Source organism: Choloepus didactylus, chromosome 1, assembly GCF_015220235.1.
Source record: "Choloepus didactylus isolate mChoDid1 chromosome 1, mChoDid1.pri, whole genome shotgun sequence".
Taxonomy (NCBI): Eukaryota; Metazoa; Chordata; class Mammalia; order Pilosa; family Megalonychidae; genus Choloepus; species Choloepus didactylus.
In genome coordinates, this window is record NC_051307.1 from 54,187,414 (window position 1) to 54,214,563 (window position 27,150).

At 36.5% G+C, this 27,150-nt stretch overlaps 1 protein-coding gene and 1 pseudogene across 1 annotated transcript in view; one reads left to right on the forward strand and one right to left on the reverse strand.

The window, feature by feature from the left end:
- The window catches only part of NSUN3 (NOP2/Sun RNA methyltransferase 3), a 113,102-nt gene extending 107,950 nt beyond the window's left edge, over window positions 1–5,152 (forward strand). Inside the window, exon 6 of the mRNA XM_037834006.1 lies at window positions 3,684–5,152. Coding sequence (XP_037689934.1) covers window positions 3,684–3,945 — 262 coding nt within the window. The 3' untranslated portion in view covers window positions 3,946–5,152. The remainder of the gene's footprint in view (window positions 1–3,683) is intronic.
- A 4,689-nt stretch (window positions 5,153–9,841) lies between these two features.
- LOC119530383 lies at window positions 9,842–10,319 on the reverse strand (annotated as a pseudogene).
- Window positions 10,320–27,150: the final 16,831 nt, after the last annotated feature.

The following is a 27,150-nucleotide window of genomic DNA, read 5'->3' on the forward strand; positions in this document are numbered from 1 at the left end:
TCATTCCTTCTTACTGCTAAATGTTAGTCTATTGTATGTATATACCACATTTAGTTTATCTATGGGTTGCTTCCATCTTTTGACAAATTATGAATAATGCTTCTATGAACATTGGTGTGCAAATTTCTGTTCATTCCCTGCTTTTGGTTCTTCTGGGAATATACCTAGTAGTGGGATTGCTGGATCATGCAATAGGAAACACCAAGCTGTCAAAAATATTTGACATCAACAAATGAATGCATGAAAAGATTATAAATTCTGAATACCTTACAATTTTAGTTGTTTGAAACCTCAAGGAATAAGTTTTTTAGAGAGGTAATCCTCGTAAGAGTCAGAATTAAAAAAAAAAAATGACCTATGGTAAAAGTTCTGATGTTTATTGCACTCTATCATATCTTCTCTTTAATTTGTAACATCACAGAAATACATCACATAGGTTTGAAAAATGTTGGAATTATATTTCCTTCTCTATTGGTTCACTGGTATCATTGGAGTGCTACTGAAAGAATTTTCCTAGAATCAAATTAGATGGGAATCAAATTAGATGTGCTAAATCCCCAAGTTTTTATCAGTTTTTAGACGTTTCTTCTCTTCTGTCTGTCCTCCCATCTTTCTGAAGATCTCCCTCTCATTCCAATCTGGAGTTTACCCTCTAGCCCTCCCACACTATACTGTCATTCTGGGATTTCACTCCCTTCACTACTCTTCTATATTGTATTCACTGTTTTCTGGATCCTATTTCTCCTCTTTCTTGATCTACCTCCTCATTTTGTTAGAGGTAAAATTTCTAAGTCGTCTAATATCTGAAAGTTTCTTTATTCCTCCTATATATACTTATTTGACAGTTTGACTGCTAGTCTGATTCCTGGACCCTTATAGTTGACCCATTGTTTTTCTCTGGAAGCATTTTCTCTTTAGTCTTGAAGTTCTGAAATTTAACAATGGTGTATCTAAGTGTGGATCTTTCTTAATTTGTTATAAGGTCACAGTTCTTATAGTGGTCTGTAAGACCCTGTATGTGATCTTCACCCCTCCTCTTAACTCTCTGAACTCATCTGATCTACCAGTCCTTGCTCACCTTACTCCAGCTACACTGCTCTCCTCTTTCCTTGAAAGGCCTCTGCCTCAGGGTCTTTGCACTGACTATTCCTTTTGCATGGAATGTTCTTCCCTTAGGTATCTGTTTGGTCTACTCCCTTATCTCCTCAGATCTTAGCTCAGATATCACTTTCTAAAATGTTAACCTATTCTTATTATCCTATTTAAAATTGTGACTCCTCCACACCCACCATCTAAGCACTCCTTATCTTCCTATCCTGCTTTAACTTTCTTTGTAGAATATATCACTATATAGCATATTAAATAAAAAGTAAATATATGCAAACACACATACATAAATATATCTGTATACATGTGTGTATGTATATATGTATATGTATATTTATGTATATAGCTGTGTGTGTTTATATGTGTGTGTGTGTTTTCTGTTTTGTTCATTGATGTTTACCCAACATGTAGAACAATGGTGAACACATAATAAGTGTTCAATGAATAATGATGAATGTGTTGGTATCTTGATGAGTCCTTTCGTGCTGAAGACTCATATCTTTTTTCAGCTTTGGATAATTCTCTTATTATTTCAATTCCCTCAACTATCTGCATTATTTTTCTAGTATTCCTATTAATTGAAGTTTGGACCTACTTGATTGATCCTCTCTGTCTCATTTTCAGTCCATCTATTATTATTTGACTTTGGAGGGGAAGATTTCTTCAACCTTAAACTTCCAAACACTTCTACTGAATATCCTTTATTTTGGTACATATATATTTAATTTCTAAGAGCTCTCTTTTTATTCCTTTTTCATAGCATTCTGTCTTGTTTTATGGGTACTATAGCTTCTCTAATCTTTCTGAGTTTATTAGGTGTTACTGTGTCTCTTCTTTCCTGGATTTTCTGTTTTTCCCTATGTCATTTTCTCTGTTTGTTTATTTTGTTCTTCTCTTACATATTACTTAAGCATTTTCATCCTTAATTGCCTGGCAGTCCTTGGTTGTATATTTTTATTTAGTAATGAGACAATAAAAGTGCCTGGAGCTTTCTTTTAGGGGTGAGATTATTTGACTGGTGATATCACTTTATGAAGAACCGGCTGTAACTCTGGAGGCTTCCTCAAAGGTGGAATGCAGAGATCTTTGGTTTGGGAGCTCAGTCCCCACACTGACAGTTTTATGTCTTCCAAAATGGTTTATTCAACTTTTTTAGTTAAAAATCTTCCAACGTTTTGCCTGGTTGTGATATATGTGGTGTAGAGTAAATGGTTTCTTATATATGCTTTCAATTAATACCTTTGTTTTTACTTTTTACTCCCATTCCACTCATGTGTGGTCTTTACGGGTCCTAAACTCTCTGAGAGTGTGTAGGACAGATCAAGTCCTCTGTGACTGTCGTCTTCACAGTGTATATCCTGAAGATCTTCCTGCCCTCTTTATTAGCTATCACTCCTCTGTTTGCATAGCATCTCAGAAATGTGTTGAAATCTGTTGTCAGCTGATAATTCTCCCCATCCCATTTACTTTGCTGTTTTTAGTTAGTACTTTAAATTTTTTTACCATCATATTTAAAGGTGTTCTAAAAAGGAAAGGAGATAACACTTGTCTTCAGTTTGTTGTCTTGAATTAGAATTCCTCATTCTGTTTATAATCCAAGAACAGAATTTGAATTTATGTTGATGATGTGGATCTTCATTATAAATTTAGTTACTAGTATAGGCTGTAGTTGTTTAGGTATAGATGTGATACTGAATATACTCTTAGATCCAGTAGAGGTCTTGGAATATGATTTCTTTATAAAAAGCAAATTCCTGATTAGTAATTGCATTGGGGTTATCACCACAGCAGCCCAACTTAAACTCTTCTAGTTTCATCTCTCAGTAGATCACCTTACCTCCTATTCCACTGATATTATCAAAGCTGTCTATCATAAGCTTCCATGTTGTTTCAGATGTAGAGCTGGAATCTCATCTTTTCTGAAGCTAACTCCTCCATTTACAATCTAGAGCCTGAGACCTTTCTTCTTCTGCATCTACAAATACATTCAAGTCTTTCCCCTTTTAGGAAATACTTTTCTTGAAATCTTTCCCCTCAAGGTAGTCTTTCATCTGGTGAAGGCTTTTAATTTCCTTCCTAAATTCTCCCTCCTTTTAAATATGGCATTCCCTGGGTGTCTGTCTTTAGTCCTGCTTTTCTTTTTGCTCTTTTCCTGGGCAGTCTCATTTATTCTCATGACTCCAAATGTTATTGTTATTCTCAGCCCTAAACCCTTTCCTGAAGTTCAGATGTTCCTTCCTATCTACTCATTAGCAGCACCAGAGCAGAACCCAAACACACCCATTATTGCATGCTCTAACCCCGTCCTCTCATCCTTAAAAGAACAAAAAAAAAACCAAACAAACACAACACATCTCTCTATCTTTCCCATATTGATTGATCTGATACCAGTTTCCCAGTCATCCTGTGTTAGTTTAGAAAGATGTAGTTGTAAGGCTAAGAAATATCCAGTTATTGCAATCTGAGTCAGAGTCAGGTAAGTTTCAAGTATGTAAGCACCCTTGCCATCAGACCTCCTATTTTCCTTTTAATGTACCTGACTAACCTATCTTCTGTATTTTTCTGATTACTTTCAGGTCTGCAATTAAGGCCTTACGTCCTGGAGGGTTGCTTGTGTACTCTACATGCACGCTTTCTAAGGCAGAAAATCAAAATGTCATCAGTGAAATTTTAAACTCCTACAGTAACATGATGCCTGTGGACATTAAGGGAATGGCAAGGACTTGCTCCCAAGACTTCACGTTTGTGCCCACTGGTCAGGAATGGGAACTCTTAGTGATTCCAGATAAGGGCAAAGCCTGGGGCCCAATGTATGTAGCTAAATTGAAAAAATCATGAACCACATAAAATTAGCATCATGTGTATTTGTAAATCATGTTAATGCATTATATTTATTTTTAGGGGTTCTTCACCATGTTAATATTTAAATAATTATGCAGTCTTTTTCCATGGGTCTGTTTGGAATCCTGTTTAGTTAGTGCTTTAACATCTCAGAATCTAGGCTTGAGAACTTTTCAGGTATTTTTTTTTCCTAGAAACATATCTGTAGCAATTATTTAATGTGGTACAGATGGTGTTTGTTCTGTACAATTAATCTGCTGTCTTTTACTTGATATTTTGCAGTTAAATTAATCAGAATACACAGCTTTTGTGCATAAAATGTTTAGAAATGTATTTTGTCTATCACTGTTGGTGCACTGAACCTTTTAAAATGCCCATTTGCCAGCTCTCTTATCATTGTTGTCATCAAATAAACAGAATCTTACAGGGCTCCCCCTCTCCCCTTTTTTTTGTTAGAACTAATTGATATTCTGAGACTAACTTCTTAAACAGCACTATTTCTAGTCTAGCAAAATGGGTTTCATATTTGCCCAGTTGTTTTCCTTCAAGGACTGTCTTCTGTTTACTGCAAAGGTCAGTGACTCTATTGACACCAGCTTTATTCCTCCCCCTTTTTCTTGCATTCACAAATACAAATTGAAAGGGTAAATTGTGTTGAAAGGCCATTAGAACTGCAGATTCACATGCACATGTTTGACTTTCGACATTCAGCTTGTAGAATAATGGAGTCTATCCAGCAGGCTTTAAAGCAAGTACTTGAAACAAACCCAGAATGATTAATAACTGCAATAACTGAACTATATTTGGAGAGTTTTGTTACATAATTGCAGTCATAATGAGCAGTACAGAATCTGATTATCTTACAGTTGCAATCTGGAGGGGCCTTTTATTTCACTGCATAAGGAAATGTTATATGAGAGTATGATGTCACATATTAATGCACAAGTGGGAGATGCCTAATGAGAGTGGATTGTAGTATTACCAAAACCCAGTAGCTTTTTAATACCATTTACTAAGTGCCTCTCTCTGTTTACTTATATTCCAGGAGTGTTGTATACCTTTCTGCACATGTACTTTGGGTTTTAGCTTCAGGTTTGGATCATGTGTTTTCCCCCAAAATTTGCTTCCCTTAGAATCCAAACATATTTTACCAACTATTAAGAAAAATTATGCCACATTTTTCAAAAGCTTATATCTATTTGGAAATTAGCCCTTTTTTTTTTTTAAGAAAAAGTCTTTCTGATTATAGCAATACAAAATTCTGAAGCTGAATCCTTTTGAATTGTTCTATACATTTTGTTGTATTTAAGCTAGAAACTATTTGCTCATTTACTGTTTTTCATTTCACAAGTATATGTTGCAGAATTTGCATAGTTGGGAAGTCCTAGGAAGAAGCTTTCTTTCTTTCTTTTTTTTTCCATGTAACTTCATTCCACAAACTACTTTCTGCCATTTATAGCTAACTCATATGATGGAAGTAAAGATAGATCTCTTGTATCCAATCCACTTATCAAATATATTGAGTTAATATAGATTAATGGTGATGGAAAGATTTTAATTTTTGTATTTTTAGTTTGTGCTTATTAGATTTTTTCAATTTGAAATCCTGCCTTAAGATACTATAGGTTGTCACCCAATGGAAGAGATCAGCAGGAATATTGAGGGGCGGCTCATCTTTCTGGTTTCGTAATCTACAGACAGGCTAATGAAGGAAGGGCTTCTGTGAGGAGTAAGTGGATGGCAGGTGTAAAAAGTTTACCACAGTACTTGGCACATAACAAGTGTGTAGTCAATCCTATTTCTGCTTAATCAACTTCCTGCTTAATTTGTGGTTACAAAATATGCTTAATGACTTAGTATGCTGGAAATAAACATAGGCTTTAAAAAAAAAAAAAAGATACTATAGGTTTAGAAAGTGGGTTTACTGGTTATGCATTAATCACAAAATATATTTTCACAGCATACTTTATTGAATGTCTTATTTTCCCAATATAATGCCATGAAGCCTGTTCTGAATACTCATTGCATGGTAGGATTAGAACTTCCCATGATTCCTAAAAAATGCAAATATATATTCCTCACTTTATTAGTAACATAATTGTAATGAAACAGCTAACATTTATTGAGCAGTATATATTTGATTAAATTCTTTTCTTATATGTTATTTTTTCTAATCTTCAAAACAACTTCAGGAATGAGTATCATAACCCCTTTTTGGTGAATAAGAAAACCAAAGTTCAGTGTTTTTGTAGTTTGCCAAGACTACACTGCCAAGTAAAGGGTGCAACCATAATGAAAACTGACTCCAAAGCCTGGTCCCATGCTGTCTCACATGCTGTCTGTTATAGGAATCCTCAAGATTATCAACTGGCTTTACCCTTGTTATCTATTGCTCAGTTTTCCACCTGCATGCAATTCTCTATTCCCAGGGCCTAAGAGGGTTAATCAATACTTGGAAAACACTTTTGAAATATTTCAGGTCATGTTCTAAAGGACTTGTGATTATAATATCCAGAAATCTCCCATAAGGGTATTCTGTGTCTCCCTTTTCTTTGTAGATGCTGAATTGAAGATTAGGAAATTGGCGCAGACTTGCGATGTCAGTTACTTTTTGTGGTGCCTTCTGTGGTACTGAGTTACTTTCAAAATAGCTTTATAAAAATTTAGGTTGCTTACTGTGATGGTTTGAAGTTATTATGTACCCCAGAAAAACATGTTCTTAAATGCATTCCATTTCTGTGGGTGTGTACCCTTTGTAAGTATGACCTTTTGATGAGATTACTTCAATTAAGGTATGCCCCACCTCAATCAGGCTGGGTCTCAATTCTGTTACTACATTTATAAGAGAATGAAATCTAGACACAGAGAAAGCCACAGGAAGCAATAAGCTGAAATGGAACTTGGAAGAGAAGGAGGTGACCAGGAGCCATCACCATCTAACTTACCATGTGACAGAGGAACCAAGGGTCACTGGCAGCCAGCCCCAGAACACCACAGTCTTTGGGGAGAAAGAATCGCCTTGATAATACCTTGATACGGTCATTTACCCAACCGCAAAACTATGAGCAAATATTGGTTAAGCTGATCCACTTCATGGTGTTTACTTGAGCAGCATAGGAAACTAAAACATTTACCAACACATTAACTCTCTCTACCATCAGCACACCAAACAGATACTAGTTTCAGAAATAGATGATGAATAAATGTAATGCATTTAAATTGTTTGTACTGAATATTTATAGCATCAGATATTATCCATGGTTTGCAATCAAGGCTGTCTACAGTCTTTTATCCTATTACATATATCCATATAGCCTCATACTCTAGATTGCATGTTACCCTCTTAATATTATGAAAAATACCCTTTTATATAGTGTGGGTGGGTAGGTGTAAAATGACAAATACCAGAACACTTTCTAGTGACTACATAAAATAATTGCAAATTTAACAGACTTTTATCCAAGAAAGCTTTATGTCTGGTAGATAAGTATCAGATAATCTGCATAGGCTAATACACTCATCTGGAACACAAAAAGAAAATGGGAAGCAATATCAACAATTTTATTAAATGCCAGGAAGTTCTTTGATGCAATTGAATGGGACTACTTGTATTATGTGTTAGATAAATTTGGCTGTGGAGACAAATATAACAGCACAATTTATCTTCAACCCATTTATATGGTTGAAATCAATGGTTTATAATCTCCTTTCCCTGCCTTAGTACCACACTAGAGAGGGAAGTAAGGATGATGTCCATTACTGCCGATACTCTTCATGCTGACATTGAAGCTACACTATCAATCAGATCCCATGGCCATATGAAGGATATTAAAATAGAAGTACAAGTTAACTAATGTATGCTGATAATCTGCTACTTGTGCTGAAAGCCTTAATAGCATCTGTCCTGAAAACATTAAAAGTAATGGCAGAATTTGGAATGGCCTCAGGCTGCAAATTCAATGGGAGAGAATCAGAAATAGTGTCTCGACAAAATAGTTTCTATTAATTTTACTTATTCTATGACATTTAAAATAAAAAAAAATTACAAAATTGATTTTGGGTTCTCATTAAGAAGTGACTAAACAATAGGGTAAAAAAAAACAAATTTTAGAAACTGACCTGTAACTCATTGCTAAGATTAAAAAAAAATAGGTTTCACTAAACAGAACACTTGGTAGAGATAATATCTCTTTAAAATTTAATTAGTTACCTCAAGTATTAACTCCATTCTTCTCTATATCTTTTCATAAGCAAAGAAAGTAATTTCCTTAGTCATGTTGAAATCGAGTGAAAGCACATGCTACCTTAAAAAAAGGACTGCTTGCCTCACTGAAAGCTATTTAATGGCATACATCATAACTCAATTAAGCTTGCTATGGCTTGTCAAAAAGAATTTTCCACTGCATATTGCTATGAAAGAAACTCTTACACATAAACAACTGTATAACTCACAGAATCAGCAAAAAGAATAAAAATGTATAGCCTATTGAAAAATAAGAGGACAAAAGCACTCAGCCTCTCCCTGTTCTTAAAAACAAGAAAGATTTAAATTGCAAATGAAACATGAATGGACAGAGTTAAGAGGGATTAACATTGGCAAAAGGACTAAAGAGGGGATTGGGTTTATTTCAGTTTATAATTATTAAGTTATAGAGGGAAAGATTCTTTATTTGCTCATCTGAACAAGATGTTAATAACCTTTCCAAAAATGAAAAAACCTCCCCTACTCCGGCTTTGCAATAATCGCTGGGATGAGGGATGGAGAAATGAGAAGCCTGGAGGACTTTGCTCCTGAATTGATGTTAGTAGAGAAGGGTTACTGTGTACTCATAGCTCTATTTTTCTTTCAAGAAAAGGGAAGGAGAGACATGGTGTTGGCAACTATCTGATGTCACTGAAAATTGCCATGTGATATTTTTAGCCATGAATAGCCAATATAATTAGCTACATCACATTTCCTGTCCACATAACCAACATAACTAGCTTTAACACAATCTCTGTTAAATCTTCTATATGAGACCTAGCTGTGCCCATAGATGCATTATTTTCAACTACCTAGTTAACCTGACCATATAGAGTTAATTCAGTAAGTGCCTTTTCCATCCCACAGTTTTTAGTAGGCAGAAACAACTTGATATATAGTTTCAGTAGTGATTTTTGAACCAGGCTAATAACCCAAGAGAGGTTTAAGTGAGAACTGGGGCATTCACTCTGGGGTAGGGCCTGCTACTGAGTCACTCAAACATGTTTCAGAAGCAAGAGACATGAGGATCAGATCTGAAGGCTTTAGTACACATTGCCAAGAAACATTATAACCCCTAACATTTATTGAGGATTTTAGCATCTATCTCATATCTTCTCCAGCTGATCTCCTACCATCTTCCAGACTGAATTCAACATCTGTGTGGAAATTCATCCAATATCCTGCCTTCCTGGTTCTTTGACTGCTCTGCTTCAATAGCTTTTATCCAATTGTCTTCAGCAACTCCAGCTCATGGGCATTCCCTAGAAGTGGGCATTGCCTAGAGCCACACTATCCAATGGACCTTTCTGCAATGATGGAAATGTTCTTTCTACACTGTCCAAAATGTACACTATGCTAGCCATCTGTGCTGCTGAGTACTTGAAATGTGACTACTGTGACTGAGGAACTAATTTTTATTTTATTTTTATTTTTTTTTTAACTGTAAGAGTTGACTTTATTTTTATACTCCACAATAGAAATGAAAATTACTTTTTTGGTCCACTACTCCCCTCCAAAACTATGCTCCCTTTGATAGGAAGGAGGAGCAAGACTTATGCTGTTAGAAAATACCCAGAGTCACAGCACCATATCTCCTGGTGAAGTAGAACAGGTAATAAAAAACTAATTCAAAGAGGCTCCCCTCTATCCTTATCTGTCTGGTCAGGTCATTCCTGGCCGAGTGGGTACCATCATGGGATGGGCAGGAGGTCTCATCATTGAGGGTCCAGGCATCATTGGCATGTGACCTCCCATGGGCGGCCTCTTTCCAAGAGCAGGTCCCACTGGCATCATCCCGGAGGAGGAGGGCCCAACACTGGCATCATGGGACAGCCCCCCAATGGGGTGCTGGCATCATACCAGGGCGAGGAAGGCCTGGGAGACTGGGGGGAGGTGGGATCATCACCTCTGCAGGAGGAGGAGCAGAAAATGGAGTAGGAGGTATCTTTTCCTGTTCAAATGCAGCCGTTGTTTTGTTAATCAGGTTCTGAGCCTACTCTTCCATCCGTTTCTGATAGTAGTCTTTCACATTCTCTTTGTGTTTTCTACCACTGCAGTGTGTCTTTCTCACAGATGGAGAGTCATGGGTGAGGTATGTATCACAGTAGTCACAGTAAAACTTAGGCATGTTGCTCTGCAGGCTGTTGATCGCTGGGTTCCTATATTTAATTTTAATTCATTTAAATATATCACCACATGTGGCTCGTGGCTACCATATTGGGCCGCACAAATCTAGAATTTCTGCACTTAGAAAAACTTAATCGCATGTTTCCTATTCTTCCATCTTTCTCATTCTCACATTCTCATTAAAACTCCAAACCAATATCCTTGGTGCCTTTATCCTCTTAAAACTGTTCTTTTCCCTCCTGGTTTTCTTTCCTTCTGATTTATCCTGGACCGAGCATTGATGCCTTGAATATTTTTCTCACAGTGCTTTCTACCTCATGCTCTTGCTTGCATTCTCACTGCACTTGATATCTAAACTTGCAACTCTAGATCAATCCCATGGTCCATGCCTCTACTGATATACCTGATGGTTATATCATCAGGTATAGCAGTACCTGATACACTGATACACTGATATACTGATATGGCTAAGCATTGTTTGGCTGAAGAGAAAATCACACAGTTGTACCAACTGATTTCACTACAATTCATACACTCTCCTATGTGTTTTATTCTGCTCAACAGCTTTGGCTCTTCCTTGGCAGCTTCCTTTTCCATTCCCATTAATCACTTATCCAAACTTCCACTACTCTCTGTAACTCCTCTATATATACAAACACTGCCCTCTTTTCTTTCAGAAGATGCCTCTGCCTTCTAGTTCCTTGAGAAAATTATGGCCATCAAAGTGAATGTGCTTACTTCTCAGTTTCCTGATCATACTCCTCTTTTCCCATTTTATTTAGAAGCACCACCATTCCATCTGACCTCACAAGTAAGAAACCTGAGGGTTATTTTCAATTTTCTTGTTCTTTTTCCTCACTCTTACCTCTAGATAATAACCAAGAGCTATATATTTTTATTGTTTTCTCTTATTTAGTACCATTGGCATTCTTAGTTAAAGTTATCTTAGCTATTGAATTTACTTCCCAACTCATCTTTTTGCCTGTTACCTCACACCTCACAATCCATCCTCTCTACTGTAAAGAAAGTTCTCTTCCTACAATAATATCCTGTTGTGCTGGTTTGGATATATTGTGTCCCCCACAAAGCCATTATCTTTTAATCCAGTCTTGTTAGGTGGAAACTTTTGATTGAGTGTTTCCATGGAGATGTGACACACACAACTGTGGGTGATACCTTTGTTTAAATTATTTCCATTAGAGGTGTTACCCCGTGCATTCAGAATGGATCTAAATTAGATCACTGGAGTCCTATAAGAGAGTTCACAGACAGAAGGAGCTCAGAGCACCTGAGAGATTTTTGGAGAGATGCTTGCTGATGCTTTGAAATCCTAGCCCAGAGTTTGCTCCAGAGAATCTAAGAGAGGACAAAACATCCCACGAGCAGCTGAGAGAGACTTTTGGAGAGAAGCTTGGGATCTGACAGAGATGACCAGAGATGCTTGAAGTTACAGACGGAAAGACATTAGGAGATGCTAAGCTAAGGATGCACAGGAGCTGAGAGAAGAGCTAAAACACAACCCAGGACCAGCAGATGCCAGCCATGCGCCTTCCCAGCTGACAAAGGTATTCTGGACGCCATCGGCCATTCTTCAGTGAAGGTATCTTCTTATTGATGCATTAGTTTGGACACTTTTATGACCTTAGAATTGTAACTTTGGAGCCAAACAAACCCCTTTTATAAAAGCCAATACATTTCTGGTATTTTGCATAACAGCAGCATTAGCAAACCAGAACACCTGCCATGTCCTTATCCTCTTTGAAATTCTTCAATGACTCTCCATTACTTACAAGAGTCTTTAACATTTCACACATTCTTGCTTTAAGATTTCTCTCTCTTTTGTGTGCCCGTCTCTCTCTCTCTCTCTCTCTCTCTCTCTCACACACACACACACACACACACACACACAGAGTTATATCATCTTTTACTTTCTTCAAAGTTGAACAATCCCACTGAGAGAGCCTAATATAAAATTACTGTACAAAGTATCACAGTTCTTTGGTTGGGATGCCCCTTAAGTAATCTGCCACATTTCCCTCTCTACAATTAGCCAGTATTCTACTATGGGACCTGATATTGCATTTTCAAAGGGATCTAGATATTTCAAAATATAGTAATTTTCTTCTTGTATTCCCATAGAGCCACAATATAGGTGTGTCTTAGGCTGCAACACTTAATTTTTCCATAGTGAATTGAAAGAATTGTCAAACCACTTTCAAAAACTTGTGCAATGGACTGAGAGATGTAAATTGAATAAGGAATCTACTATATTACCTGTATGCTTGGGCATGAATACAGTGTGGGGAAATTTCAAAATGAAAGAGGCTCAGTAATAAGGTTGGAATGTCAATGGATAAATCCATAATTGTCTTCCGGAGGATACTTCAAACCTACAAGGAATATCCAAGGGCAGAAGAGCAGGTGAGAATATCTTAAAATAGAAAAAGAGATTGTGCTTCAGCACATCAAGGACAGCCAAAGAACAGATTATTGAAGTAGCTCTTGCAGAAACCATAGAAAAACCTTATTCTTTATGAGTTTATCAGTTACTCCAGAAGTATTTTGTATTTTTTTTTTTTTAAGGTGAAAATCAGTGTGTTTTGGAACTACTTCTACCTTAGGCTTGCTCTGGGACATCACATAGCTCTAAAACTTTCTAAACTTTGGTTGCCCAATCTGTAAATAAGATAAATTATCTCTAATGGCCTTGAGTATGTTTTGAGCCATTATTATGTTTCAGATATTTACAGATGAAAAGATGCTTAACATCACTAGCTATTACAGAAATGCAAATCAAAATCACAGTGAGATATCATTTCATACCTACTAGAATGGCCACTGTTAAAAAAAAAAAAAACAAAACTATAAGGTTGGAGTGGATGTGGCGAAATAGGGACACAAATATATTGCTGGTGGGGATGTAAAATGGTGCAGCCGCTGTGAAAGATAGTTTCGTGGTTCCTCAGAAAGTTAAGTATGGAATTGCCATATGATCCAGCAATCCAACTACTAGGTATATACCCAGAAGAACTGAAAACAGGGACTTGAACAGACATTTGCACACAGATGTTCATAGCAGCATTATTCACAGTTGCCAAAAGATGGAAGCAACCCAATTGCCCATCAACCGATAAATAAACTAAATGTGGTGTATACATACAATGGTATATTATTCATTATTCATTCCTGTAAGAAGGACTGAAGACCTTATGCATGTGACAACATGGATGAACCTGGTGGACATTATGTTGAGGGAAATAAGCCAGATGCAAAAGGATAAATATTGTATAATTTCACTGATAATGAATTAATTATAATCAAACTCTTAGAGATAGAATCCAGATAATAGCTTCCCAGGGGATAGAATGAGGGTAGAGAATGGGGATCTGATGCTTAATTTGTGCAGCATTTCTATCTAGATTGATTGTACATGTTTGGAAATTGATAGTAGTGATGGTAGCATATTACTGTGAATGTGATTAACAGCACTGAACTATGTGAATGTGGTTGAAAGGGGAAGTTTTGAGTTGTATGTTACTAGAATCAAAGTTAGTAAAATATGGTACTGTACCCACAGTGAACCCTGTTGTGGATGATGGATTGGGGTTTATAGTACAAGAATGCTCTTTCATGAATTACAACAAATGTATGACACTAATACAAGGTTATTAATAATAGGGTGGTGTGATTATTAGGTTCATGTATCAACTTGGCCAGGTGATGGTACCCAGGTGTCCAGTCAAGTAAGCACTGGCCTAACCATTACTGCAAGGACATTTGTGGCTGGTTAAGAAACCAGAAGGCTGGTTTATTAAATCATCAGTGAATTGGCTGCAGCTGTGACTGATTACATTAATGAAGGGCATGTCTTTCACAATGAGAGAATGCAATCAGCTGGATTTAATCCAATCAGTTGAAGACTTTTAAGCAAGACAGATAGAGGACCTTCACTTCTTCTTCAGCTAACTAGCAAAATGTTTCCTGAGGAGTTTATCAAAGTTGCCAGTTCATTTCCTGAGGAGTTCATTGAGCATCTTCACTGGAGTTGCCAGTTTGCTGCCTGCCTTGCGGAATTTGGACTTGTGCATACCCACAGTCACATGAGACACTTTTATAAAATCTTTTATTTATAGATATCTCTTGTTGATTCTGTTTCCCTAGAAAACCCTAACTAATACAGGTGGTATATGGGGAAAATACACCTAAAGTACCTAACATATTAATATTTTTTCATCATTTGTAACAAAAGTACTACATTTTTTACATGATTTTTCTGTAAACCTACAACTTCTCTAATTAAAAAAAAAAAATAGTTAAGAAAAAAAGAAAAAAAACCCATCATGCTAAGTGAAGGAAACCAGACATACAGTACTGCATATTGCATGATTCCATTTATATAAAATATAAATATAAATAAATCTATAGAAACAGAATTAGATTAGTGGTTATGTTGGGCTAGGGAAGAATAAAGGGATTGAGAGATGACTGCTAAGGGGTATGGGGTTTTTCTCTTTTGGAATAATGAAAATGTTCTAAAATTGATAGTGTTGATGAATGCACAACTCTGTTATTATACTAAAAGCCACTGATTGTAAACTTTGGATGGATTGTATAGTATGTGAACATATCTCAATAAAACTACTTTAAGGAAAAAAATATACTACACTGTAAGCACTTTCTAATGAGTTGAAGCTCATGTTATTCATGCTAGAGCTCTGGACTAGAGCCCAGTTGAGATAACTGTTAGTCAAGTTGAATAGTCTAAGCTAAAGCAGTAGCTTTCAACTTTTTTTTTTTTTTGTATGAATTACATTAGATGTACACTTACATACAAACCCACAGACCTACAAAAAGTTTATTAACCAATATTTATCCTTAAACTTGAGATGTATGCCAACATTTTCTATTTAATTCAGTTTCTAGTCACATACATATATACACACAAACACATATGTATTTTAATACATAATGACCCAAAATATACGTTGACTCACTCAGTTGATTACATGACCCAGTAATAGTTTGTGGTCTGCAGTTTGGAAACCAATGCTAAGCAACTGTTCCCTTCCATGTCGAGTTACATAAAAGGGTATATAATTGTACTATATTAATTCAGTTCCATATGACTTCACAGAACTTTGATTTACTATTTTGTTCTTGGTTAAAATGTTAGTTTCAGCACATTTAAAAAAATTCTATGTAAGACATGTATTATGTCATTCAAAATCCTCCCATGTAGACTCTATTAATTTTTCTTAGAGTTCAGTGAATTTTTTCAGATTATAAGGCCTATGTAAATCACTTCACTTCTAATTTTGTCAAGGGTGCTGAGAATTTTATAGCTGAATTCCATGATTCATTGTAGCAATTATGTGTTTATCTCTCATCGCTACCCCATTCTCCACATTGTTTTTTATCCCCTACACCTGCACCATCATCCTTTTTAATGAAATGGTCATGTAGATGATGTTCTGGTTAAAGATGTATGTAACAGAGTCAAACTGCCTGAGTTTGAATTCTATACTGCTTTCTAGTTTTGTGACCTTAGTAAAGTTACTTAACCTCTTTGTACTTTAGTTTCCTCATCAGTAAAATGAGGATAAAATAATTGTCTCTCTATTATTATCTATATTGTAGGGTTTGGTGAGAGCTGAATGAGGTTATACTTTTTTTAAATGCAATTTATTGAGATATACTCACACACCATATAATCCATCCAAAGTATACAATCAGTGGTTCACAGTATCATCATATAGTTGTGCATTCATTGCTACAATCAATTTTAGAATATCATTACTCCAAAATAAAGAAAAAAATAAAAATAAAAAAGAACACCCAAACCATCCCATACTCCTTATACCCTCTATTATTTATATATATTTTTGTCTGTATTTTATTACTCGTCTGCTCATACACTGGATAAAGGGAATCTCAGTCACCAGGTTTTCACTATCACATGGTCACCAGATAAAAGCTATATAGTTATATAATTATCAAGAATCAAGTCTACTGGATTACCACTCAACAGATTCAGGTATTTCCTTCTAGCTAATCTAATACACTAGAAACTAAAAAGGAATATTGATATAATGCATAAGAATAACCCCAGACTGACCTCTTGACTCTATTTGAAATCTCTCAGCCACTTGAACTTTATTTTGTTTCATTGCTTTCCCCCATTTTGGTTAAGATGACATTCTCAATCCCATGATGCCAGGGCCAGGCTCATCCCTGGCAGTCCTGTTCCTCATTGCCAGGGAGATTTACACTCCTGGGAGTCATGTCCCATGTTGCCAGGGAGACATACATCCCTGGGAGTCATGTCCCATGTCGGATAGAGGGAAGTGAGTTTATTTGCAGAGTTGGCTGAGAGAAAGAGGCCACATCTAAGCACCAAAAGAGGTTCTCTGGGGATGACTCTTAGGCATAATTATACATAGGCTTAGCTTCTCCTTTACAGGAATAAATTTCATAAGGGCAAGCCCCAAGATTGAGGGCTTGACCTATTACATTGAGATTACCTAATGCTTGCAGGAATATCAGGAATTCTCCAGGTGAGGAAGCTTAATACTTTTACAGTTTTCCCCAGTACCTCAAGGGGACTTTGCAAATACTTTTTTTTTTTTTTTTATCTTCATTTTATTGAGATATATTCACATACCACGCAGTCATACAAAACAAATCGTACTTTCGATTGTTTACAGTACCATTACATAGTTGTACATTCATCACCTAAATCAATCCCTGACACCTTCATTAGCACACACACAAAAATAACAAGAATAATAATTAGAGTGAAAGCAAATACTTTTTTTAATTTTCTGCCCAAAATATTTTGGGGTGCATCAGGGTATCACATTAACCTGTACAGAATAACAAGATTTGAATGAGGTAATACTTTCAAGTGGCTAGTGCTTTGCTTAACCCACAGAAAGCGGACAATAATTGAGGCTACTACTATTAGCATCTTAAGCTTTAGAAGTAGACATTACAATGAGTGACAGTTCCCTTAGTTCTCCACCCTTACAGAACTAGGAAACTCTTATAAAGTCTCACCTAAAGTGGGCATATAAATGTGTCCTGCATCTTACTCTTTAAGTATCCTTTTGTTTGATGAATTAACAGGTGAATGTTTTCTCTTGGAATCATGAGGTTTAGAGTTCCACCCTACCTCTTTATTCACTTCTTTGTTAGATTTGTGTACAAGTTTGTTTTCCACTAGTTTGCAAGAACCTTTAAGAGTCAGGGGATAGCTTATCAATCTTTGAATTCCTCTAGCACTTCATTCAATGCTTTGCTATAATAGGTGCTTTATAAATTTTTAATGAAATAAATTAATTTAACAGATACTTTTCGATGTCAGTAAGTAAGAAAGTTCTCAGCAGGAAGGAGTAAAAATCCACACAGATAATTTGCTTAAAGCACAGAGAGAATTTGATATTCAGAACATTAGCTGAGGCAGAAAGGCTAGGGTAGAATGCCCAATTTCCCCTACCAGTGATGGTTAAAAACATGGGGGAGGGGGGATTATTTATTAAATATTTATTTAAATATTTATTTATTTGTTATATATATGAGATACATATTTGGTGCATATATATATTGGAGTATGTACATACACATGAGGAGATTTATTTCAAGGAATTGAATTATGTGTTTGTGGCGGCTGACAAGTCTGAAATCTGTAAGGGAGTCCAGCAGGCTAGAAAGTCTTGGACAGGAGTTGATGCTATAACAGTCTTGAGACAACATTTCTTCTTCTTCTGGGAAACCTCAGTTTTCTTCTTACAAAAAAAGAGACTTGGAATCTCTGATAAAATTCAACTATAATATTCTATGATTCTTTGAATCTTGTGTTTCTGGAACAAGCTGGAATAGTTGAATTAGAAAGTAATAAAATTCATATAGGCCACTGGCATTCCCCTCTTATATCCTTGTGGCTCCTATTCTCACTGCTCTGCTAGCATCTCAGCATACACAGTCATCATCTTTGACATACCGAAGTTGCCAAATCCAATCTGCTTTTTTTTCCCCCTAGTTCTCCTTTTCTCTAACATCTTTGTAGCACTTGGCTCTGGTGATCAACTACTTCCTCTTAAATTTGGTTCTTTGCTTGGTGACTATGACACTATCATGTTTCTTTTCCATCTCAAACTATTCCTACAGATTCAACTTTGACACAGACTAACCATCTACTTTTTATAGCTTAGCCAGGGCTTTTCAATTTCATTGTGCATATGCACAAGTTTCAATAATCACCTCATTGCTTTTTTGCCCCTCTCCCTGCAGTCTTTCTAAATCCCATTCCTACTCATGGCTTAGAATTTCACTTACATGTAGATAATTCTTAAATATGTGTATCCCACTCCACTGCCTGAAATTCCAATTAAGAATTTTCTATCACTGAGCAAAACTTTTCACCCCACCTCAAGCACACCATATCTAAAACCAACCATTCATCCCCTCAAAGTAGCTCTACTTTCCTTTTTCCATCAGCGATAGTATAGGTTCACTATCCTTTATCCAAAATCCTTGGGTTGTTGAGATGTAGTTTGAAATGAGACATTTTCAAATATTAGAAGTGTAACATGTTACATGTATCATATATTTTTAACACTTCCAGAAGTATCTCAGTCAGCATCCAAATTTGTTCCTTTGATTGAACTAGATAATAATAAGAGGATACTGTCATATTTAAAAATATGCTGAGGTTCTGTATCTCTGGAGATCCCTGACTGATACAAAAGGTAATTTTGACTATGTGCTATTCCCACCTTAAACACTAACACTAGATCCTAACCTCAATTTAAAAAAAAAAAAAATGACTCCACTATACTGTTCATACTGCTATTATCATCACCTAGGACACCTTGAGAAAAATGGTTGAAAGGGTATAGAGTTAAAAGACGTTTGACTTTCTCATCCTTCCTGTACCAAATAGTTTAAACATAAAACATGTTACAACTTTTAGCTATATGAGCTCTATTTAACATTGTGAGAAGTACAATAAAATATAATATTGCTTTTATTGTTAATGAATTTTCCATCTAGTTGCGAAAGTAAGATATAAATATGAAGAGTTAAGTAACACTAGAAGATGGTATGTAATTTTATAAGACAAATAATTCATGAGTGTTCAATGATAGGGTCCTGACTATGGGCTGGAGAGGTTGAGGAAGGCTAAGGGGAGTTGGGTACCACAGCTGAACCTACAGAGATGGGCAGAGTGTCACCAGATGGAGAGAAAGGAAGAGGACATTCCATGACTGTTCAGTGGCATGAGCAGAAATGCAGAAGCTCACATGATGTATACTTGTGGAGTAGTATTCTGGCTGGAGCCTCAAGTTCAACTAAGATATTAGGGAGAGGTAACATTGAAACTGTCAATACTGTTTAAAATGTCAAATATGAATCCAAGGTTTGGGCTTGATTTAATAGACAATGACAATCCATTGAAATTTTTTTCAGAAGGGGTATTTAATAATATTTATGGAAAGGATTAATGAACATATAAATATGCTGATTTTAGAAAAAATAAAAGTCGGGGAGGTTTAATTGGAAAAGGAAATGTATTGGTCTGGTCTGCGTAGTATTAAAGGTCTGAGAATAAGAACAAATCTTAGCAGTGGGACTTCAAAGGGGATAGATGGAAAGGAAGAATTAATAGGATTTGAAGATTAATTAGATATGGGGGAGAGAAAAAAGAGAGACTAAAAATTACTCTGACCTAACCTGAACTCTTTTGGTGCAAAATTTTACCTGAAGTGACTGAGAAGTTATTTACTGTGTAAATAGCCATATGTTTTGTTCCCTAAATATTAATATATTTATGATGAGAATATATATTTGGCTCAACCTCCTGACCTAACTTGTGCCTGTCTCTCTGACCTCAGTAGAAACTGCCCTCAGTATATTTGTAAATATAATAGTAGCCCTCTTATTATTCTCTAGCTCAATCAAAGGAACAATTTTGGATGCTGACTGAGATACTCCTGGCAGTATTAAAATATATGGTATATGTAACATATTACCCTTTTAATATTTCGAAATGTCTAATTTCAAACTACATCTGGCCCAAGTGTTTTGGATAAAGGATAGTGAACATATATTACTGTTGATGGAGAAAGGAAAACAGAGCTACTTGAGGAAACAAATGGTTGGTTTTAGTTGTGTTGTGCTTGAGGTGGACTGAGCACATCCAAGGGATTGGAAATTCTTAATTGGAATTTCAGGCAGAGGAGTGGGAGACACATATTAAAAATCTTCTACATGTAAGTGAAATTCTAAGCTATGAGTTGGAACAGGATCTTCTAGAAAGACTGCAGGAAGAGAGGAAAAGATCAATGAGGTGATGATTGTTCAAACTTGGGGACATGTACACAGTGAAAATGAAAAGCCCTAGCTAAGCATCTATCACAAAGTAGATGCTTAGTCAGTGTTGAAGTTGAATCTGTAGGAATAGTTTGAGATAGAAAAGAAACAAGATAGTGTCATAGTCCTCAGGGGAAGAACCAAATTTAAGAAGAAGCAGTTGATCACTAGAGCTAAATGCTACAGAGAGGTCAGAGAAAAGGAGAACTGGAGGAAAAAAAACAGATTGGATTTAGCAATTTTAGAGATTCAAAGGTGATGACTGTGTATGCTGAGATGCTAGCAGACAGGTGATAAGTGAAACCTCAAAGATGTAAGAGGGAAATGGCAGCAGCCTACCTGGATTTTATTACTTCCTTTATTTACCCATTCCTGTTGATCTAGGAATACACGATTCAAAGAGTCATAAAATATTACAGCTGAATCTAATTCCCTCTTGCTTTGCAGTTAAGGAAGCTGATGCCACAAAGAGGTTAAGATTCTGATAAAGGCCACATAGTTAAGTTAGTGGCAGCACATAGTAAGTTAGTGGCAGACTTAAGGGTAGAACATGAGTTCTGCGATTCCCTATCTAGTGCTGTTTTTGCTGTGCATTAAATTCCCAAGCACAAGACTCATTTAAGCATGCTGTTTTAATGATGCCTTTAGATATTCCTATAGCCTTCTTAAGTACAGATGCAAGATGCTCCTCCATTAGCTCCAGTATAAAAAGGATACACACACATACACACACATTCATATATATATTTATACTATCTATTGCCTATATGTTGCAATACATACACATATATTTCCAGATATTCGTGTGTATTATTATTGTTAACAGACTTTACTTCTTCGAGTGCCACTAACCCCTTAATAAAAATTAGTACTTTGAAAGGAAATGATGGAGTAGTGGTAGAATGCATTGATCCTGACCCCCTAACATTCTGGTTATATATTTATTTGCTACTTACAGTTTTTTTTTTTTTAGAGGAACAATAATGTATCGGAAATTCCACCCTTATTTGGAAGGTCCCTGTAGAAAATGGCTTATCAGTATTTGCCACTTTTCCAAATTTAGTGCAATATGCTTTATGTCAAGAAATGTGTGAAGTACTAATCATATTTCACCCTGTATTATAAGAATATTTTTTCTTTACTGAGCGTGATATGCTCTCAACTATTACCATCTAATGTCAAACTTCTAGCACTGCTGGATTAAAATATCTCAAAGGCCTAATTATTCTTAAGAGTCTCACAATAAGCCTGGTATTGCTAAGCAAATCACCATTCATTGCTTAGTGAGCCATGCATTATGCTGGCAGCCTGCCTCACTGGTGAGTTACCAAGACCAAAGCATTGTCAACAGTGGGACTCGCCTTCCCCCACTCCCTGAGTAGGTAAACCTATATTTCTAGAGCAACAATCACAAAGTACCTAGTTATTTTACAGGATTTCTAACTAAACTAGCTTCAATAGCTATGTAAGTGGAGATATACCTCCCTGGCTTCTCTGCCAGACTACCCTGAGAACATTCTGGCTTAATTCCTATCTTTAAAAGGACCAACAAGTTAGTACTTTTCATCTCCATGTGAAAAGTCTTTACATATTCAGAAATCAGCTTGGCAAACCATATTAGAGTATGGAGAATACACATTGTCTCTGCTTTTTTCCCCCTCAAAGTTGAGAATTTAATTCTTGAATATGATAAGAGCTAAAAAATGGTGAAAGAGAGATGGCAACACTGATGCAACATCTGTCAAAAACTTGTGTTGATCAGCCAGGCCTCTCTGCCTACTTTGTGCACCCTTGGGCTCTCAAGGGCTTAACAGGTGTTTTGTTTTTGTTTCTGTTTTTGTTTTTTTTTACCTTCCTTTCCCCTGTACTGGCTTCTCTGTGCTTGATACAGGCAGAGGCAAGCATCTCACAGCTCACATTGCCTGATTTAAAATGCACGATGGGTAGAAATTAAAATTAAAATGAGTTCTTTTATAAGCAAAAGTGTCACCATTCTTTTTCAAAGATAGGAACCTGAGTAATGACTCTCGAGAGAAAAGATTGGTGTCAAATTATGAGGCTGTGTTTAGTGGGCTTATGATTTATGCATAGGAATACATATCTTTTTTTAAAAAAAGAACAAGTTGAGGTTGAAATCATATTTATTTTGCAAGCTAATGTAGGCTTCTTTTACTTTTAAGCCATTGTCATACATTTTGTGTGCCATATACACTAATTTAATATCATGTAGCAAGGACATGGGTGTTCTTGTTCAAAACTAGGGCAGGCGCTCATTCCCTGGACCATTTTGGAAAGTCTCCAAAGAATTCCATGGGATGAGAGCTGTCTCTCTGTGATTATGATGGATATTCTAGGCCAATCAATTTATTCCTTTGAGCATGATTTTTTTTAGCTGTTGTCTCTTTCTGTCTTTCTTGTCTATCAATATTACACAGAATGAGATTCATCTATACCTTCTGGCAAATGAAAAAATTGACATAAGACCTACTAGCCTTTGGAAATCTATGTCCAGATTTTCCCTCTCTATCTCTTTCCCCAGTATGGCATACTATTTTAGCAGTTAAACTATTTGTGTATCAAAAACTAGAATTACAAATTACCTAGTTATTTGAATTTTATTGTTATATTAATGAGTATGACAAAATATGAAATTTTCCAATGGGGAATTAAGCATTAATTTCATTCTGCTTACTTTTCAACAGAGCTGATTACGTGAGAATCATTGGTCGAAATTCATAGATACTGCTTTCATGTTGAGTTCAGGCTGTTTTGAGGAGTGTGATTCTCACCTTCCCACTAACACATAAAGGGAAGTCTTGAGGTTCCAAGTCTGCAGAACAAGCTCTGTGTTCTGTTACTTGACATTTTCATTATATATACAGACCCTTCAAAAGAGAACAGGGTTCTGAGTCATGTTTAGCATTATGTATGCCTCGTGAAGCTAAAGAAATCTTGTTTAAAGATATTAAGGGGAAATCAGCACAGGCACAATATTCCATTTATGAACTTACAAATATTAAGATTATGGATCCTTGAATTTTCTTTTTCTTATGTTCCACATTAAGAATCACATTGACTTTCAGGTCCTTTATGAAGACTATTATTCTCCCAACACATATCCAAAAAGAACTTGGAAGAGGAGATTGTGCCGTAATGGAAAGAGCACTGGCTTTGAAATGAGTCAAAAACTTAGTAAGTTATTTGGCTTCCAAATACTGGTTTCCTCTTGTGTCAAACAGAGTTGGTAATTGTCTTACTTTGCTAGGGTTGCTATGACAAATACCACACACTAGCTGCCCTAAATAACAGGAATTTATTGCCTCATGATTTTGGAGGCTAGAAGCCCAATATTAAAGTATTGGCAGGACTTACATTCTCCAAAAGTCTGTAGAGTTCTGGCATTCCCCAGTCCCAGGGTGATCTCTCTCCTTGTGTCTGCTCCTCTCATTTCTGTTGATTTCTGGCTACTATTGACTGACTGTGTCTGAATTTCGCTTGCTAATGAGGACTCCAGTCATATGGGTAAAGACCCATCCTGATTCTATTTGGCCTCATCTAAAGAGGATCTTTGAAGATTCTATTCACAAATTAGTCCACATCCTAACTAATAATATCTTCAAGAGTCTTATAAATAGGTTCACACCCATAGGAACATGAATTAAGACTTGAACCTGTCTTTTGTAGGGTACATGATTCAATCCCCAAAAGTAAAGCTGTCTTAAAGGATTATTGCATGGAATAGAAGTTGGAGGCCTCCAGGTAGGGACTCTTCCCAATCCATCATCCTTTCTCCTGGCTTGACATCATGCACATTGATCCTGCTGCCAAGGGTAACTGCTGGCTGCCACTCACATGCAGTGTCCAGCGCCGTGGCCATTGTGTACTGTTTCTAATGTGTCTTGTCTAACAGATACTCTCAGTGGTGTTCTGAGGCCTTACATCTCATGGAGTTTATGTGTTCTAGATCCCATAAGCTACTGCTTTAAATTAGTGTTCCAAGTTATTTTTCCTCTATGTACATATAACTTTTGATATTCTCTCTCTCAGAGGCTCCAGAGGCAAGTCTTTGACTTGTTTATGCATTTATTAAATAAATGTTTAGTCCTGAAACCAGCCCTCTACCCTACACTAACATTCCAAATTCCTCTTATACTGGGTAGCTTCTCCTTTTTAGGCTTATCATTAGCATACCATATAATTTATTTATTCATTTTTATTGCCTCTGTTCCCACTACAATGTAAGCTCCACTAAGGCAAGGATCTTTGCTTTGTTCACTGTCATATCCCAAGCAACTAGAATAGTTCTCAGCACTGATTAAATATTTGTTGAATGAATTTAGAATATCTTATGTTTTAGGAAAATGAACACTGGTAAATTATATAGCTCTTCCAGAGAACAGTTCACTCAGGACCTCCCTTGGAGCTCTTTAGAATTACCACAATTTCACGTTGAACATCCAGTTTCTCTTCTCTGCACCTGTGACAAAGAGATTGTCACTCACTTCCTCTGGGTTCTGAGTGAGCTCTGGATCGCCTAGGGTCTGAGCTATCATCATTTCCATCATGACTCCCAATGATCCTTACCTCCTTGTATTCACACCCTTGTGTTGACACTCCCATGTTAAATATGGCTCACCTGTGTAACCAAATGGATATTTTGGAAATGGCAATGTGTATTTTCTGAGGCTAGGTCATAGAAGACTGCAGCTGCAGGTGTTTTCACATAAATCTCTTGCTTTGGGGGAAGCCAGGTGTCAAGTCATGAGGACATTCAAACAACCCTCTGGAGAGATGTTTGAGTCTGGAAGGCTTTCGAAATGCAATATACCAAAAATGTGCTGGCTTTTAAAAATGGGAGTTTATTGGTTTATGAGCTTACACTTCTGCAGCCATGAAAATGTCCAAATCAAGGCATCATTAAGACAACACCTTCTTCCTGAAGACAGGCTGCTGGTGATCCTGAACTGCTCTGTCTCATGGCAAGGCACATGGTAGTATCTGCTGGATTTTCCCTTCTCTTACAGTTTTGTTGCTTTCAGCATCATGCTTCCATGGCTTTCTCCCAGCTTCTTGATTACATGGCTTTCTCTCTCAGTTTCTGTGTTTCTGAATTTCATTCTCTTTTAAAGGTTCTCCAATAAGAGGATTAAGGCCCACCCTGAATGAGATGGGTCACATCTTAACTTAAGATTCTACTCACATAAAGATCCTACTTACAATAAGTCCACACACACAGGAATGAATTAACTTTAAGAACATACTTTTCTCAGTCCCATAAAGCCTCTAAATCACCATGAGAGATCCATGAAGTAAGGAACTAAGACCTCCTGTCAACAATGAGTGAGGAACTGAGGTCTCCTGCTGTCATGTGAAGGAGCCATCTTGAAAGTAGATCCTCCAGCCCTGGTGAAGCCTTCAGATGACTTCAACCCTGACCAATATTTTGTCTACATTCATGAGAGACCCTGAGCCAGAATCATCCAGCTAAGCTGCTCCCAAACACCCGACTCCCAAATACTGTGAGATAATAAATGTTTGTTTTAAGCCATTAAATTGTATGTGTGTGTGTGTGTTTAATTTTATTGTTGCAAAAAAAATGCATTAAATTTGTCATTTTAACCATTTTGAAGTGTACAATTCAAATTACATTCATAATACTGCACAACTATCACCACTGTTTATTTCCAGAATCTTTCATCAGCCCAATCAGAAACTCTGTGCCCATTAAGCAATAACTCTCCATTTTCCCCTCTCCCCAGCCCTTGGTAACCTCTAACCTCCTTTCCATCTTTACTCATTTGCCCATTCTAAAAATTACATATAAGTGGTATCATACAATATTTGCCCTTTTGTGTCTGGCTTATTTCACTCAGCATAATATTTTCAAGGTTCATCCATATTGTAGGTTATATCAGAACCTCATTCTTTCTTTTGACTGAAAAATACTCCATTGCATGTATATACTACATTTTGTTTATCCATTCATCTGTTGATGAACATTTGGGTTGCTTCTACCTTCTGACTACTGTGAATAATGCTGTTATGAACAAACAAATATCTATTTGAATCACTATTTCCAGTTCCTTCAGGTGTATAACCAGGAGTGGAATTGCCATGTCATATGACAATTCTGTGTTTAACCATTTGAGAAACTGCTTTCCATAGTGGCTGCACCATTTTTCATTCCCACCAGCAATTAAGAAGGGTTCCAAATTCCCCACATTCTTACCACACTTGTTATTGCCTCCCTCCCTCCTCCTTCCCTCCCTCCCTCTCTTCCTTCCTTCCTTCCTTCCTTCCTTCCTTCCAATATTAGCCATCCTAGTGTCTGTAAAGTGATACCTTGTTGTGAGGTAATTTGTTTCACAGCAATAAGTAACTGAAATAATCATCACTGCACTTCTTGAGTGTCTTCCATGTACAAGCAATTACATCATTTCGTCTTCATAACAACCCTCTGA